This window comes from Dunckerocampus dactyliophorus, chromosome 16 (assembly GCF_027744805.1).
Source record: "Dunckerocampus dactyliophorus isolate RoL2022-P2 chromosome 16, RoL_Ddac_1.1, whole genome shotgun sequence".
Lineage (NCBI taxonomy): Eukaryota > Metazoa > Chordata > Actinopteri > Syngnathiformes > Syngnathidae > Dunckerocampus > Dunckerocampus dactyliophorus.
Window position 1 is genome coordinate 14,732,249 of NC_072834.1, and position 17,165 is coordinate 14,749,413.

General features: G+C 41.6%; 2 protein-coding genes and 1 non-coding gene across 7 annotated transcripts in view; 2 read left to right on the forward strand and 1 right to left on the reverse strand.

The window, feature by feature from the left end:
• dclk1a (doublecortin-like kinase 1a) overlaps window positions 1-13,908 on the forward strand; it is a 35,681-nt gene extending 21,773 nt beyond the window's left edge. For 3 of the 4 annotated variants that reach the window (XM_054754576.1, XM_054754578.1, XM_054754579.1), the window contains 12 exons: window positions 580-674; window positions 7,308-7,392; window positions 7,715-7,887; window positions 8,271-8,390; window positions 9,561-9,707; window positions 9,847-9,980; window positions 10,052-10,129; window positions 10,203-10,299; window positions 10,383-10,463; window positions 10,549-10,662; window positions 10,908-10,981; window positions 12,497-13,908. In XM_054754576.1, the coding sequence (XP_054610551.1) occupies window positions 580-674; window positions 7,308-7,392; window positions 7,715-7,887; window positions 8,271-8,390; window positions 9,561-9,707; window positions 9,847-9,980; window positions 10,052-10,129; window positions 10,203-10,299; window positions 10,383-10,463; window positions 10,549-10,662; window positions 10,908-10,981; window positions 12,497-12,554 (1,256 nt within the window). In that variant the 3' untranslated portion in view covers window positions 12,555-13,908. Of the gene's footprint in view, window positions 1-579; window positions 675-771; window positions 3,137-7,307; window positions 7,393-7,714; window positions 7,888-8,270; window positions 8,391-9,560; window positions 9,708-9,846; window positions 9,981-10,051; window positions 10,130-10,202; window positions 10,300-10,382; window positions 10,464-10,548; window positions 10,663-10,907; window positions 10,982-12,496 lie in introns of those variants that run through there. The other variant, XM_054754580.1, reaches the window with a different exon arrangement.
• Window positions 8,141-8,212, reverse strand: trnaw-cca (transfer RNA tryptophan (anticodon CCA)). The gene has a single exon. It is a non-coding gene; the product is annotated as a tRNA-Trp (tRNA).
• Window positions 13,909-14,054: 146 nt separating the features above from the next.
• rfxap (regulatory factor X-associated protein) lies at window positions 14,055-17,137 on the forward strand. 2 transcript variants are annotated; one of them, XM_054754590.1, is made up of 3 exons: window positions 14,055-14,783; window positions 15,104-15,217; window positions 16,741-17,137. In XM_054754590.1, exons 1-3 carry the CDS (start codon window positions 14,376-14,378, stop codon window positions 16,846-16,848), a joined length of 630 nt encoding a protein of 209 aa, XP_054610565.1. In that variant the 5' UTR covers window positions 14,055-14,375; the 3' UTR covers window positions 16,849-17,137. The 2 variants fall into 2 exon arrangements, with proteins under 2 accessions (XP_054610565.1, XP_054610566.1); XM_054754591.1 differs by having other exon boundaries at window positions 14,056-14,783; window positions 15,107-15,217.
• Window positions 17,138-17,165: the final 28 nt, after the last annotated feature.

The window sequence follows — 17,165 nt, forward strand, 5'->3', positions numbered from 1 at the left end:
GCGGACGATAAAAAATTATATACTGTATATATTTAAAGGAAAACAATCAACTTTTTCTTGTTAAATTATGCCTTTGTGGTCTTTTTTCTAGTTTTTTTAAGGCCCGGGGACCTCAAAATGGTCATTTAACACCCCTGTTATATATGAACCAACATAGCACTCTAAAAGATAAAGATACTGACATGATAGCAGTATTTCCCATGAGTAGTAGTGCAGGTGTGCCTAATGAAGTGATCCACGAGGGTATAGAAGCAGTGATGGTGCTTGCTTGCTTGGACCAATCGTGAGTTTTTCTTGGAGAGCGACAGCCAAGAGTGTGTTTTGTTTGTCCTGCGAGACAGACGGTGCTTGGCTTTAATTAAAGCTGCAGCATGTTTAATGAGGTCACGCTGCTGGGGGTCAAAGGGCCACCTCAGAGGACATGTGGTGGTGGAGCGTGATGATGATGATGATGATGATAATGATGATGCAAACAGGAAGTGTGTGAGTGACGCTGTTATAGACATGAAGCGCCGCCATGTTGTCCCACCCCACGTGGCCTTCTCATGCACTTTGCTCCATTTCTTCTCCTGCCTCCAGTGAACGGGACGCCCGCCAGTCAGATGTCCACGCCACATACGGCTAAATCTCCCAGCCCCTCCCCGACCAGCCCGGGCAGCCTCAGCCAACGGCGGGTAAGAAGCACAGTCCACGGGCACTGGGTCTCTCAGACACACACACACACACACACACACACACGTACTCATAGTTACTAAACCTCTATGTCAACAGGACACGGACAAAGACGTGAGCGAGCTTAGGCCGACTACATCTTAGAAGCACAAGCCCACATCTTTAGTGTCTTGGGGGGGGCGGGGCCTGACCTTTCGCCTCACTCTTGAGGTGCCCTGAGATTGGCCGGCACCTCTTATGTGTGTGTATTCATGTCCTATTTGTTGTTTTTGTAGCTGTTTTGTTGAGGCTAATCTGTGCAATATGTCACGTAAACATGAGCTCATGTGATTTCTGTTCACCTCCAATGGTCTGTTACAGTGTCAACAATGTGTTGTGTTGATGTCAGCTCACCGGAGGAGGAGCATGCAAGTCAAAATAATGTTATCTTATCATCTTATGTTATGGCAGCAGGGGGCGGAGCTAGCTAGTGGCGCTTAATAAAGAATCTGGAGCAGCGTGACTTCATTGCATGCTCATAAAGAATATGAGAAAAAAAGGAAGTTGAGCGGAGTCCACTTAACGGCAGCGTGACGAGGTCAAATTGATGTCCCGCTCTAAATGCGACCGCCTCCTCCACTCGGCTTACCACCAATCTCCTCCTCAAACGTTCACGAGCAAGCGCTTAAATCCTGTCCGAGCTGAACTCGGAGCTGAGGGTCCATTTCTGCGTTATCTCCTCTGTGCAGCCTGCAGCTGTCGCCTCCATCTTCATCCTCTTCCTCATATGAAGCCTATTAACGTCACACGGAGACATGACACTTTCTGACGGCATATTCGCTGCATTCAAAGGCTTCTGGGAAAGATGGAAATATTCCTCATGGAGTGTTGCAGTCAAATGTTAACGAAAAAAACAGTTTACATACAGAACACGTTATCTAGGAAATACACATAAATATCATTTGTATAAGCTTGTAGTAGTGTGACGCCATCTTGCTGCAGTCAGTCAATTTGTCCCAAATTCCAAAGTAAGGACTTTCCTACTTTGAGGTTAGAAATTCCCAGTGTTCTTGAATACAGCATGAACATTCAACTGGAGCACTTGCAGCCATGTTTTCTTCTCTCATGACGAGAGGCTAATAGGGTCACTCGCAGCGGCACAACATGACTCGCTATACAAATAAAAATGAATAATAATAATTGCATTTATGTTGGTACTCGGTACGCTGCACTGTATCGTTCTAATATTTGGACCCCCATGAGGCTAAATCAGGGCTACCGCTGCAAACCACAGCACAATGAAAAAGTGAGTGTACAGGAAGACAGGAAGGTCATGTCTTTTGTCATAAAGGAATGCACATAAAAATAACAAACATCCATGAAGTGGCCCTCGTGATTTATACAAGCAGCACTCCAGTGACCCATTTTTTACGAATTAGAACGCCTTGCACGCTTCCTCTGTTGCAGCTTCGCTACATCTCATCGACGTTCCGAGGCGTCCGTGCCTTGAATTCCGACCGTCACTGGCGCTGCCTGAGGTCGCCTCCCGTCTGCTTGCTCCATTAAATGTGAAAAAGACAGCGGGGGCGATAAATCATTAGAACAAGCTGCTATTAGGCCCAGACGCCACAAACACACGCCACACAGTCAGGCGGGAAGTCTAGATTGTGTGTGTGTGTGTGTGTGTGTCACCACTGACTCACTGGCGTCCATCATCCTTTGATTTGCACGTTCCTCATCCTCATCAGCAACCATATTGTGTATGTGTGTGTGTGTCAGTGTGTGTGAGTGAGAGAGAGAGAGTGTGTGTGTATTTGTCATAATACTATTTCTCATGTTGTGCTCATGTTGGGGTGTGACACGCTCTCATTTGCATGTTTCATCTCCCTGAAAGGCGCTCATGTGCAGATCTACATCTTCTATTTCTGTGTCCCATTTGTGCTTGTTTTCATTTCCACGTCTCTCCGTCATTAAATTGTCTTTTCATTTGCACTTTGTCGCCTTGTGTTCATTCATTGTGTTTTCTTTGTGTTGGTTGAGCACACTGCTCTCCTCTCCACACACACACACACACACACACACACACACACACACACAGACGGTGGAGGGCGTGTTTGTTTGTTGGGGTGCTATCAATCAGTGAGGGCTTCCATGCAGTATGATAATTGCTGATGTTAAAGTCTGTCTGGTTACCGTTCTCACCTCATAAATAATCACAAATTTGACAAAAACATCAGCGTAGACGCGTCGCAATCATTTTTGAACTTACTGTTATTTCTCCAAGCGTCTCTACTTTGGTGGGAATGGATTTCAAACTAAAAGCATTCATGGACATACATGTTTTTAGTATGGGTGTGACAGTACGCCATCGTCACAGTTCAGTACGTAGCTCGGTTGTAAGGGTCACGGTTTGCTAACAAAAATGCCAAAAACACTAAACTACTTAGCTTTTGTGTAAAAAGCTTTAATACTTTTTAAAAATGAAACCAAAAATATTACTTACATTTTACTTACATTAAAAATGTATAAAATATCTAATAAATATGTTGTTTAAAAAATGTATTGTATTATTTATAAATATATATATACATATATATATATATATATATATATATATATATATATATATATATATATATATAAATTACATTTATTTATGATAAATATATTATTTAAAAAAATAAAAATTGCAAACTGTAGGCAGGTAATTCTCCAATAAGTCAGCATTCGTGGCTTCACAAATTCGCCGATTTATGTTCCAAAAAAGGTTTTTTTTAATTTTATCTTATAAAAGAGCCGTCTTTTCCTCCTTTTTTCACCAAGCAGTGAGATTTTGCACTTTGTTCGGCGCTCCTTGAACGCATCATACTTCTGTGAGATGCAAAAGTCTAATTTATCAATAACTTTTACACCGTGACTCCGATTCCATCTGTCCATGGATCATCTCACACTAGCATTCATTTGCGGTGAGTACCTATACATTTTATACTTAAAAATGTCTTCCATAAGTGTGTGGCGCATATACAGTAGAAGAGAGAATGGGAGGCTTCTGGAGCTGATTTTCAGTGAAAAACAGTCACTTTTATTGCAAATGTTGATCCAAAATCAGAGGAGAATGGGTTTGGAGGCGGAGGAGCGAGTTGTAGGTCTGAAAAATTAACATTTTTTTTTTAATGTTTCAATTACTGGAGGGTTTATGAGGGGGAGGAGTGAGCGCAGGCGCCTTGATGCAGTCGCAAAAACCAGGCTTTAGTTGTTGGATTTTCATTCTTCATCATTCTTCATCATTCATTCACATTTTGGATAAAGGAAGCTATTTTAGCTGACGTTTCACTTGCTGCAGCTGTCCCAGTACTACATATGTGGTGTATCTATATATTTTTACATAGATAGATACATACTTATTGATCCATTTATACATTTTTTTTGTCTCTTAGCAGTCCCGTACGTCTTCCCCGTACATCCTGTCCATCCCCTGTGGCGTCCCGTAATTCTTCCCGCCCAGCTGGCACGGCTCGGCGCGTTAATCCACAAACAGGGTTGATCTTTTCAAACGAGAGCAGGATGGATTTGTTTGCGTCTAGACGGCCGAGTTGCGTCAGGGAGGGAGGGGGCGGGGCCAAGCGCAGCACGCCATCTTTGGCCACCAAATCTTATTACATTTCTTCTTTTTGCACAACAGCAATAAGAGCAGCCTGGGGGAGGACTGCGGTCCACATTTAGACGGCGGTAGGCTTTAATCAGCTGTGAGGCGGCCTCGCACTCTTATGTAAACATTTCATCATCGAGTGGACCGTTGTTCAATTCCCTTTTTTTTATCACCGCGGATGCTCCCCTGCATCCGCTCTCTAGATGATGCACCACGTTTGAGGTCAATAGTGGACATCCTGTTTCATTCTTATTTATGTCCTCGTTAGCATTCAGGATGCTAGCATGCTGGGAGGGGAGGGAGCACCGCTGTTATTTAATGTTCTTAAGATAATAAGAGCACAGTGTGATAATATCCAGACATGTCCACATCTTTCTAATAACCATGAACACCAAGCAGACAAAAGTCTCTCACAAGGTCTGTCCCTAGAAGCCCCGCCGCCATCCAGGAAGTGACCATATTCAGCCTGCCAGGAAGTCTCATAAGCTGCCTGCAGTTTCCATAGCAACACTGTTTTGTTGCCACAGAGGCTGCATGCGATAAGGCCACCAGAGAGGAAAAGACAAAGAAGAAGAACTGTGATGATTGGACGGACCAAAAAGACAAATCAGTTGTAAAATAAACAAAAATTGTATGTAAAACGCATTAAAAAATAAAATAATGGAAGTGTGATACACACTTAAAAACATAATGTAATATACAATCCACATTGACAAAACATTGACTTGATTCATACTACCGACTTATTATTATGTAATAATACTATTAATTAACAATTTTAATACATTTATACAATATTATACTGCATGTCCACACACACACTAACCCAAAAGTACTATACATTCCATACAGGATAGTCAGTATGACTGATTCTTATACTAACTACTTATACTAACTATGATATTAATAATGACAAATTATTAATACATTAATACTATATTATACTACATATACATACATGCCCAAAGCCCAAAGTACTACACATTTACATAACAACACAATATTTTCATACAGCATAGTCAATATTGTCAGTAAGTATAGTAAAACGTTGCCTGATCAATACGGCTTCCTGCTTGCTATATAATAATATTAATAATGAAACCAGTATTTAATACAATATATACATTTATAATATATCATAATATGATAATATATTATACTGCATAAATACATTACTGACTTCGGATGAATGAGATGTGTTTTCAGACAAAAAAATAATTTAAAAAAATGTTTTCGGGCCAAAAAAAGCGCAAATAAAATCCACTGTAAAAGTCCTTCCCATTGATATAATAATACAATATTTCCATACAATATAGTAAATATTGTCAGTAAGTATAGGTACAATAAAACATTGACTGATCAACACTACCTGCAGCTTATTCTGTAATATCAATAATCAACAATTATAAATACAATGTATACATTTATACGATATTATACTGCATATTCATACACACAATGATCCAGAAGTACAATACACTTTCATAATAATACGATATTTCTTTATGAAAATGTATAGTACTTCCGGGTCATTGTGTGTATGAACATGCAGTAAAATATCGTATAAGTGTATACATTGTATTTATATTTACAATTATAAATACAATGTATACATATGTATAATAAATACATTGTATTTATAATTGTATTTATAATAATATATTTCTTTTATACATTTATATGATATTTTACTGCGAAGTGTATGCAGTATAAGATATAAATGACCCAGAAGTACTACACATTTTCATAAAGAAATATCATATTATTATGAAAATGTATTTCAAATTTCCATAAAGAAGTATCATATTATTATGAAAATGTATAATACTTCAGGGTCGTTGTGTGTATGAATATGCAGTATAATATATTCTAAATATTGTATTTATAAATGTATAACACGATATTTCTATACAGTATAGTCCAGAAAAGAAAAGCCATATACTTGTTTTTACCTGCTTTATTTTCATACATCACTTTAAATTCATATATTCCCACCGGCTGTGTATGGTACATATTTCTCATATGAATACATGTGCATGTGATATGTAGGACATTTATGTGTGTATTTACAATAGATGACAGCAACACGGTACTGTAGTTTTGTGAATATTTCAACATGGCCGACCTTTGTCGCCGCCACCATGTTGGCCAGTGCTCCGGGCGTTGTGCACGTGTGCAAATGAAATATAAATAACGTTGACCTGAGGCCACAGTGAACCACCACACTGGTCCTCGTACAAGGTCGACTCCCAAAATGCCACCCAAGACCACAAAGCCTCTCTTGTTGGCTCTGCTTTGTACCGTGGCATCACAAGAATCCTGTTGATTTTGAAGGCTGGCCATCATAATGAAGTCCATTTATAACCACAATCGTCTTCAAACGTTCAGGGTGATTGGACTTTTATTGCGAGATGAGCTAGTTTTCTTTTGCTTTTCATCTGCCTCCATCACAACGAGACGGGATGTGATGAGCACTTGATGAGGTTTTGTCTCCTCACAGCTCATCCTCTTTTAGTGGTCTCTCCAAGAGCCCACTCACCTTTAATCAGATAGGAAGGATGTTCTAAGAAAGGGCGGAGCTTGTTGGGATGCACACAATAGACATGACGTCACAGTGCCCACAGCCACACGGGGGCATCATCTGTAAGCACTCACACATATCTAGTGATATTTGAAGTATGCTTCATGGTGAAGAAAAGCAACACGTGCATAGTTCCAGACAGGTGAGCTGTTATTTTACCACTTTCCAAATATCAGACTTTCTTGTAGGCTCCAAGGGAAAATCGCATCAAGAGAAACTTTGTTAATGCCACTTACTGGGCGTCCTTTCAGATTGCTCTTATGTCATCACTGCGCTTGTCCCAGCCACTAGGGAGATGCTATGATATGCTGTGATGTGTTAACCCTGTGATTTCCTTGAGGACGTTACATAAAAGCACTGCACGCTGTGCATTTTGTGATCATTTCAGAGCAAATATTAAAACGTCCTATGTCCTCATCGCCGCAGGGCTCGCAGGGCTCGTCCTCCTCGTTGTCTTCCGATCAAGTGTCCAGCCCGGCCGATAGCGGGAGTGACAGACCAGCGACTGACGGTGAGGATGACGAGCTTTTGTTACATAAACAATTGTGTTGTCTTGTCTGTCCATCACTGCTGGTGACTTGAAGGAATCGTCCAATCAGATTGCTCTAAAAGCTGTCGCTGTGCCGCTCACAGCCACTAGGGGGCATGTTCCATACATACTTATACATACAGTAATAAAATAGTATCATGTCAATAATGTAGAATAATGGGATAATATAATATAATATAATATAATATAATATAATATAATATTACTACGATACATTATATTACTTCAAGATGTACACAGTTGTTCACGCTCTCTCTCTCTCTCCTTTATTTGGTCCCTGCAGAGGAAGTTGTCGTGGACGAGGTCCCGGCGGTCCCATCCTACATTTCGGAGCGCTACAAGGTGGGACGCATGTTGGGCGACGGGAACTTTGCCGTGGTCCACGAGTGCGTGGAGCACTCTACAGGACGCCATTATGCTCTGAAGATCATCAACAAGGGCAAGTGCAGAGGCAAGGTGAGGACGGTTTCACCTATAAAACTGGTTTCCCTTCCTCTTGCATGCTTAGTTTGATCTTTATGTAATACGGACCAGCCCTGCACCCTACCCGGACACATCGTGTCCACACATTTGCACTGATTGTCAGTCAGTCAAAATCCCTGCCCAGCTCTTAAGGTGTTGGGGAGTGAAGTGTATACAACACGCTGTTATTTGGTTTACTGCAGTAGCAGAGTAAAGAACAAAGTACTTACACTGGATACACTGGACCTGACCCTGGCGTGATTTGAACACACAACCTTCTGATCTGGAGTCAGACGCGCTGCCATTGCGCCACAAGGTCATGGTCTACTATGTACGCAAAGTAGTTTATGTGGAATTCTATTCTGTGGTGTTTCCAGGAACACATGATCCAGAATGAGGTGGCCATCCTGCGGCGAGTCAAGCATCCTAACATCGTGCTGCTCATCGAAGAGGTGGATACCTACAGCGAGCTCTACCTGGTCATGGAGCTAGTCAAGGTGTGTGGGAATGTCTCGTCTTTTAGGTGTATGCGTGGGGACTCTTATTCGGAATTCCAAAGCGACTCGGCCTGCGGCATTTGAATATCAAACCAAGGCAGGAAGCGCTTCTGCAAGTTTGTGCATAATTGACGAGGTGAGAATGCAATCCATCTGTTGGCGAGTAGAGGACATGTACGTGTGAGCGCATGGAGGAGTATGAATGAGAGTCGAGTGTGGGGATGACTGATGAAGGCCGAGAGACACAGATGGCACCGTCAACGGTCGGCACTACCCTGTGTCTTTTCTTTGAGTGGACGATTCATTCACTAAAATGTTGTTTACTGCTGGTGTTCATGAGGCTGGATGGGAGAAAATCCCTGCAGCCACGTTCCAAATTGTCAGAAAGCAGACTCCACACACTTAATCATATGTCCACAGAAAAGCAGATGCCTGATGTCGTACCTGGACTGTCCTGTGAGAGGCAGCAATACGACGTAGACACAAAGCTAGCCGTCAGCTCTGGCATAACCCAATTGTGGGGGCGGGATTTTGCTATTGTGGTATGACTTGTAGGACACATTATATAAACACGTGCGTATTTGTCACAACTCAGCAAGTTGGTCCTCCATTTCTGAAGTCCTTACTTTAAACTTCGCGCCGTTGCCAGTCGCTGTTGTTTACTTGTTTATTTGTTTTTATTCCGCCTTCGTCAGTCAGCTCGCTCCCTGATTGGTTATTTCGTTCCATGTGATACTGACGTAGCCCGCGGCTCGGAAGTCCTCGATGTTGACGACGCACAAATTATTTTTCATTGTAGATGCTGAACATTTTTATATTGACTGTCGTTTTCCTAGCAGATTGGGGCGAAAAATTCCATTGGAACACATTGTCCACACACCACAGCGTAATATTTTTAATCTGGAGTTGGCTAACTTTTCTTCAAAGGAGGGAGAGAGCACAAAATCGGCCCGGTTACCTTTAAGTGTGTACGTTGCAGGCAGACTGTCGAGAAGAAATATGACACAGAGAGAAAAAGATACGTTTAGAATTGACAGGAAAAATGTACAGTAATCTGGCACATTTGTTGACGAAAGGAGGCGGCGCTCTTATTATCTGGCAGGTGAAATGTAGGGTGGGGGTGAAACCGCTCCTGGCAAACCCGCCCGTCATGTCGTACTTTGTCCACAGGGGGGAGACCTTTTCGACGCCATCACTTCAGCCACCAGGTACACAGAGAAGGACGCCAGTGGGATGCTGTACAACCTGACCAACGCCATCAAATACCTCCACAGCCTCAACATCGTGCACAGAGACATCAAGCCGGAAAACCTGCTGGTGAGCTGCTCACTTCCTGTCTCACTCTCATGGCTTACTGGATGCTCTGCCCCCAATTCTTCAACTTAACCATTCTGAAGGGCACTTCTTATTTAAAAGGTTGCGTAAATCATGCTTTTTGGGGTTTTTTTGCATGCAGGTGTATGAGCATGCAGACGGCAGCAAAAGCCTCAAACTAGGAGATTTTGGTTTGGCCACCGTGGTGGACGGACCCCTTTACACTGTCTGCGGGACGCCGACATATGTAGCACCTGAAATCATTGCAGAGACAGGGTACAGGCCTGTTTTTGAGTAACTCCTGCAGTTTTTGTCGTACTTTATACTAACGTGTTTATGTGTCACAGGTATGGCCTCAAAGTGGACATCTGGGCAGCTGGCGTCATCACCTACATCCTCCTGTGTGGTTTCCCACCTTTCCGAGGGTAAGCTACCACTGGTTACCTAATGTTGCATGGCCTCTACTGGCTGCTGATTGCAGTGCATGTTTGCTTGCAGGAGCAGCGAGGACCAGGAAGTGCTGTTTGATCAGATCCTAATGGGACAGCTGGAATTTCCTTTGCCGTACTGGGACAATGTGTCGGAAACAGCTAAGGTGAACATCGAGCATCATTTGAATCCAGTCAGATGTTGTTAGAATTGTCCTCACAGAGTTTCTTTGCTGTCTGGGGAAAAAAGGAGCTCATCCGATCCATGCTGGAGGTGGAGGTGGATCAGAGGTACACGGCTCTCCAAGTGCTGGAGCATCAATGGGTCACGGTAAGAGTGTTTTTAACATGAAATCGTTTATTGTCGTCTTATGTCCTCACATGTATTTGAGTTGTTTCTCCTTGTTGGGATGCAGGATGAAGGTCTTTCTGAAAACGAACACCAGCTGTCAGTAGCAGGAAAGATAAAGAAGCACTTCAACACTGGGCCGAAGGTCAGCGACAGCACAGATAATGTGGCAGTCATTGCTGTAAGTGGGAACTACATTACCCGAGATGCATTTCGTACAAGTGGATAAAAGTATTGGGACATCTACAAGGTGTGACTGTTGTCAAAAATGTCTTGCTAGGATGGAGAATTAAAATTCAGGCACCAACCTCTCATTGGTTCATTCATTAAGTGCTGTGTCCCAACACTTTTGTCCACAAGCAGCAAGATGTGTTGTTTGGTGCATCGCCATACGCCTGACTGACTTTACTATTTCTGTGTGTTCAGCTGGACGGAAGCTTTTCTATGCAGAGATCTGGGTCGTTGGACTTCCACCAGCACCCAGCCATGTACTGGATAAGGTAAGTTTGGTTTCCATGGCGACACAAGCAGGGACGGCACATCATGCTGAGAGCTGTTTCTAATGTTTTGGTACTATCCTATTTATCAGGAACAGTACAAAGACAATAATGAACAACACCGACAGTGTCCATCAAAAGAGCACTATCATCTTTATAAAGGCAGTACTTTATAATTATTTCCATTGTACCTAATGATGCGGTCAATATTTCGAGTGGAATTACAAACATTACAACATAACATGAAGTGAATGTATTATGGTAATCCCTCACCGCTTTGTACCGAATTTCACTGCTTCGCTGTATCGCAGTTTTTAAAAAAATCGATGACATCATCGCTGTTTTGTGGTTGTATAAAGCTTATTATTAGTAAAAAATATGCATATTTAAGCAGGTTTTACGTTTTTTCCCTAAATTAAGCATTTTCAAGCATAAAACTAGCTAAATGAACTAAAATACAAATATAAGGCATTAAGAAGATTCATTCAAAGAAGTTGCGATGATATGTAGTATTGTACACTGGTCACTAGGTGTCACTGATGTTACTCTAATGTTCAGTTAGACACACAAAGCACCAGACCAGATTGCAAGAGCAAGAGGTTTTTATTGCAGGTTAAATTAAATGAAAATAAGGAACTTTAATTCGTAACATTGTCAACATAAGGACATGCCTCTTGCACACTGCAGATGTTGCATCAACATAACGCCTGTTGAGTCTTTTGTGAAGTGTTTCCACAAATTACAAAACTTCAAAACATGAAATATATCAAATTACAACCTAATACATTACTTGGAACATTAAAACAAAAAGTAAATCTTTCAGTTACATATTCACCGATATTGATTAATCGGTGATACGTCATAATCAGCCTGCCGATAAATCGGTCGGGCTCTATTATGTACTGTATATATAGAATATACATACATTATACAAAAGTTTTATTTAATTAATAAAAAAAATAAGTAATTAAATATGTAAAATTACAAAATAGTAAAAAAAAAATGTTTAATGTAACTGCTTATGAATATGTGTAAAAAAAAATCTAAAATTACAAAAAAGTTTAACTAGTAAGAAATAAATAATATATTTTAAATTACACTTTTAAATAATTAAAACAATGAAACAATATAAATAAAAATATATCATAATATTCATACGACTATATAAAAATCAATCAATTAAATTTAAAAGAGGAAACATTATTTATATTATACATATATGTGTGTATATATATATATATATATATATATATATATGTGTGTCTGTATATATATATATATGTATGTATGTATATGTATATATATATATGTGTGTGTGTGTGTGTGTGTGTGTATATATAGTGTATATATACTGTATATATACATATATGCATGTACTGTATATGCATGTGTCTAAACTTAAGGGACATCCTGTTATGTCATAAACAAATAAACTCACCTCAAAACACTACAATCATTTATTTCCGTGATGATGGACCCTCAGATGATGTTATCATTTTGCCCCGCCTCCTCATTTAGGCCCCCCCTCTTGATAAGGAGAGGACGCTTCTCCGATGAGGACGCCACCCGAATGTGATGCCTTTGCAAAGACGTTGTCTGCCCTCCAGGCTCCGCCTTCTGGCTGCCTAGCCTTGGCCCCTCCATTTGTGACCCCTGACCTTTACCCCCCCACCCCTCCTTAGCGTCAATCTCCCATGTGACTCTGACAACATCTCCATCAGCTCTGCCAGCACCACCTGCTTCCCTTTTCAAGAGAGGAGGAAGTGGGAATTCCTTCATCCAGCTCCGGCAGGATGAGGATGATGAGGTCAGTGTCCTATCAGAGGCTTGCGGAGGGAAGACTATGAAGCAAAAAAAAAAAACTGAATGCAAGAGAGCTTTCCAGGAGGATGGAGTGCGGTAAAGGACTTTTTATTTATCCCAGTTGTCTCATCTGAGCTCAAGGAGCGTGAAATGGCAGCGAGCATCCATCTTTGCCCTTCTGTGATGATCCGAGCTCCACAAGGAAGACTGATGATGGAACATACTCGGCAATATGGACCAATGAACTTCATCTTCTTTTTTTATATATATACAGTATATATATTATGTATTTCCCTTTTTCCACAGAGATATGTTGTTGTCCTGGTGGGAAGGAAGCTTGACGTAGAGCAGGGCCAGTGTAGACTTTTACCAGAATAAATGTGACTTAGGCGCTTTTTTTTTTTTACAGAAAATGTGGATATGTTAAAACAAAGACTCTAGTATTGGTGTTGCCTTCCTGTAATGTTGGATTGCAGCCGACATGATGATAGTGGTGCATTCGGTTACCCTCGTATGTTTCACTCCTGTGCCACCCTGGTGTGTAGCAAGCATTTGAACAACAATGCAAACACAATCAGACTGTGTTGGTATCATCATTTCATTCTAATCAAGCCTCATTTACATGATTTCACCCCCGGCGGCAGACAAGCCTCGCAGATGTCAACGTGTGCAGTCCGACAAGTTTGGATTCTGCAGAACCAGCAGCACTAAAGTGGATTTATTTGTTACCAGAAACCTCATTCATGGCTTCATTTATTCAGATGAAAACATGACAGACACACAGTAGCTTCTTCTTCTTGTTAGTTCTTGACGAGAGGCAGCAGAGACAAGTCATTTATTGGAGATCATCAGCTTCAAATGACAAAGACCCATTCCTCTGTCACTCAGTGTGTTTGGGGCTGATGATCTCACTGTTTGTGAGTTTTTGCGAGGTGTCAATGATAAGGCTCATGATTGATATGAATCAGTTCATATGAATTTGTCGAAACAGGACCTCCAGAGATCTACCGAAGTGCTCTCACAGCTGCACTACACTATTATGTCCGTTGCAATACCAATATATGTACCTCTCCACCAGTGGTCTACTAATAATAACATAACAATAATTAAAATTGTTCCAAAACAAATGTGTGTATTTTTATTTGAAATTAATTATTTCAATGTATGTATTTATGGTCATTTGATTGACCATAATCAACTTCAATATACTGCGCTGCACACGCAGTAAATAATGAGCATGCGTTTGTTATTCTTCACCTTTAGAGGGCTCTCCAGTCTAGTACATAAACTGATGGGAGAAGAAGAAGGACCCGGAAATACAGTGCGAAAGCAGCGACGGGTTAGCTAGCTGCTGTCGTTGAGCAAACAAATCGTTTTCTCTTTGTATTATGGTCGGTTCATGAATAAGAATCTTCATTTTTGGTGGGAGGTTGCTTATTATTTTGTGTAAATGAGCGAGAGAAAGCAACTTGTTAGCAAATAGCCGCTAACACGCATTACTTGGCAGGCGATGCCAGTTCGCTATCGCTAGCTGGCTTTAGCTTGTTTTTAGCTAGTTTGCTGTTGGAGCTTGGGACATTTTCTATTGACAAAAATGAGTGACGACGACAGTTCAGCGCCGACCAACAAAGACTCGGCTATCTTGCTTACGAAAGACGGCCAGCGCTACATTGTAGGTGATAGCCGCTCGGTCGACAGCAGAGACGTGATCACGTTGATCCCCATGGACGCCGACATGGACGATCCGGACGAGGAGAGCGACTTGTTGGACACCTCGGACCCCAGAGACAGCGCCGCCAGCCCGGAGGAGCTCATCGACGAGGAAACCTTGGAGGGCGACAACGCCCCCAAACAGTGCACCTACGAGGGCTGCACGGAGACCACCACGCAGGTGGCCAAGCAAAGGAAGCCGTGGATGTGCAAGAAGCATCGCAACAAGATGTATAAGGACAAGTACAAGAAGAAGAAGAGTGACCAGGCCATGTCCAGCAGCAAACTAGACGTAAGAGCACAAAGTGGAAATTATAGGGATGGGAGGATCGATTCAAATGTCGATATAACTGATACCAACGGCAGTATCTGTAATGTATCGATACTGGCTTGAAAAATCGTTTTTTTCTAGTTGCAGATATTTTCATAAATAAAAACCATTTTCACAAATATGTGGTTTTGTGCTGTTGTTCCTGTTGCTACATATTGATTTAGTTGTATTCATATCTTGATAACAAAAGGTCACCTCAACTTATTATTTACTGTTGTCCTGAACTAGCTTATGTACTAATGGGGATAGCATGAATAAGCTATCGTGTGATTGTTTTTAAGCAGGACAACTCAGAGGAAAGGCCCGTGTCTGTCAACAAGCAGCGTTTGGGGGCCATGGGGGACCGGCCGGCCAGACCCTCCCTTATCGAGCAGGTCCTCAACCAGAAAAGACTGGTAAGTGTTGACTACATTTGCAAGCACAAAATATAGTCGTCCCTCATTTATCGTGGTTAATTGGTTCCAGAATCGACCGCAGTCAGTGAATTTCAGCTAAGTAGGATTCAATATTCATTAATTGAATATTTGTGTAGTTAGAGCATAGAAAACCTGTGTATGGTTTTCTTTGTTTTTTTACCGTTATTAGAGCCTTGTAGTCACCTTTACACTCGTATTATTTGCACACATTGCACAACCCGTGGCTCCAGATCCGCATGCGGCTCCTCAGCCTCTTTGTTGCGGCTCCCGTCGCAGAGCGCGGTGATTTTTGTTTTTTAAAAAACCCAAGTAGGAGAAACGTGTATTTTCGAAAAGAATTTGAAATATCCGACTCGCTGCAAGTCCGTGAATGCATCTAGACTGCTTTTAAGGGAGGGGAGGTATTAATATTTCAATATAAGACGACTAACGGGCTGAGTACGCAAGGACTGCTGTGACATACATCTGATAACGTTTGCCTAATTATTCATATTTCATATTGCATTTTATTCCCGATGCTTGGCTCTAAATGTAAGCAAATGTAGTGTATTCTCTCAGCTATCTAATCTTTTTAGACAATTTAATCCGGGAATGCTGGCGAATCAGTGTGATCTCAAAGTAGCCACTTCTGTCGTATTGCTGCCCGAATTATTCTTGTCCACCGGCTTCTCAATAAGCTTCTCAAGAAATGGTGACACCAGCTCCGAATGAGTTACACAGTGAAACAGCGGCGCTTTCATAGTAGGAGCGGAAGATGGCCAGCTTTTCCTTGTAATCCGCCACGGTAGTCCTTGCCCGGATCGATAAATGGCGCAGTTTCATAAAATATACTTATATACCTACTGGGGGCGTTTCTATAGCATCCTCTTTCCACCCTTCCCACATGCTGTCCTCAGTCACGTCCGCCTTTCCTCCATACAAGCTGCGTGTCTGCAGGACACGCTCCCAGTCAGTCAAGCGGCGTGCTCATCAAAGTCACACATTTACACACAAGTGCACACACAAGGCGCCCCGTCCATTTTGGATAGAATTTAAGACTTTTAAGTGCGCTTTATGGTTGTGAAAATACGGTACCTAGCTTTTGAGTGTTAAGTTGCTGTGTGATGACTTAACATTCTTCGTAAGATGACGCCGTGAGTCAGTCATGGGTTGACAAGCTTATGAGCGTTCTCATAGCTTGTGATTTTCTCCTGTCAAAAAGAGCTACCGTTTCCTCACTGACTCGCGAGCGGCACAGTATTTAAATGATTAGTAGTAGTTCGGAAGTAAAGATGTCGTCACGAGATTAGAACTTAGCCATAAATTAATTGCACCGCTGTATAAGCCGCAGGGTTCAAAGTTTGAGAAAAAAGTAGCAGTTTATACGCTGGAAATTACAGTAAATTACAATAAAAAATATATAGCTTTAGTTTTTTTTTTTTAATTAACTGCACTTTAAAGCGGAAAACGTAACATTGTGCTAGTGCGTCACTTGCACGAAACGTGTGTGTTGTGTCCGTCAGTCGCTGCTGAGGAGTCCTGAGGTGATCAGCTTCCTGCAGCAGCAGCAGCAGCTCCTGGCAGCACAGAACCGCACTTTTGCGCAGCAGCAGAACTTCCCGGGCTGCTGACAAGGAGACGGTCCACCAGGAACGTGTAAGCTTCTGATGCTAACATCTGTTTGATAATGGCCTGCTAATGTAAGCGCATCTATTTCTTTAGGAGATGATGTAAGACTTGATGTCACTTTACATTTCATTTGCTGTGCTGTGTTTCATACTGTGTTCATCTAAGGAGTATTTGTTAACTTTTTTTTTTTAATTAAGTACTCTACTGATGCTTAAATTGCACTATGGACAAACCCCCCAAAACTACCTTTGTGTGAGTGACATTAAATTATTAAAGTTTAATATTTCAGTTTTACTGTGAAGTTTTGTGCAACACCTTT

Coding starts and splice junctions, on each gene's coding strand:
- rfxap (XM_054754590.1), top strand. CDS start 14,376: ATGAGTGACGACGACAGTTCAGCGCCGACCAACAAAGACTCGGCTATC. Junction 14,784..15,103: donor TGTCCAGCAGCAAACTAGAC/GTAAGAGCACAA, acceptor ATTGTTTTTAAG/CAGGACAACTCAGAGGAAAG. Junction 15,218..16,740: donor TCCTCAACCAGAAAAGACTG/GTAAGTGTTGAC, acceptor TGTGTCCGTCAG/TCGCTGCTGAGGAGTCCTGA.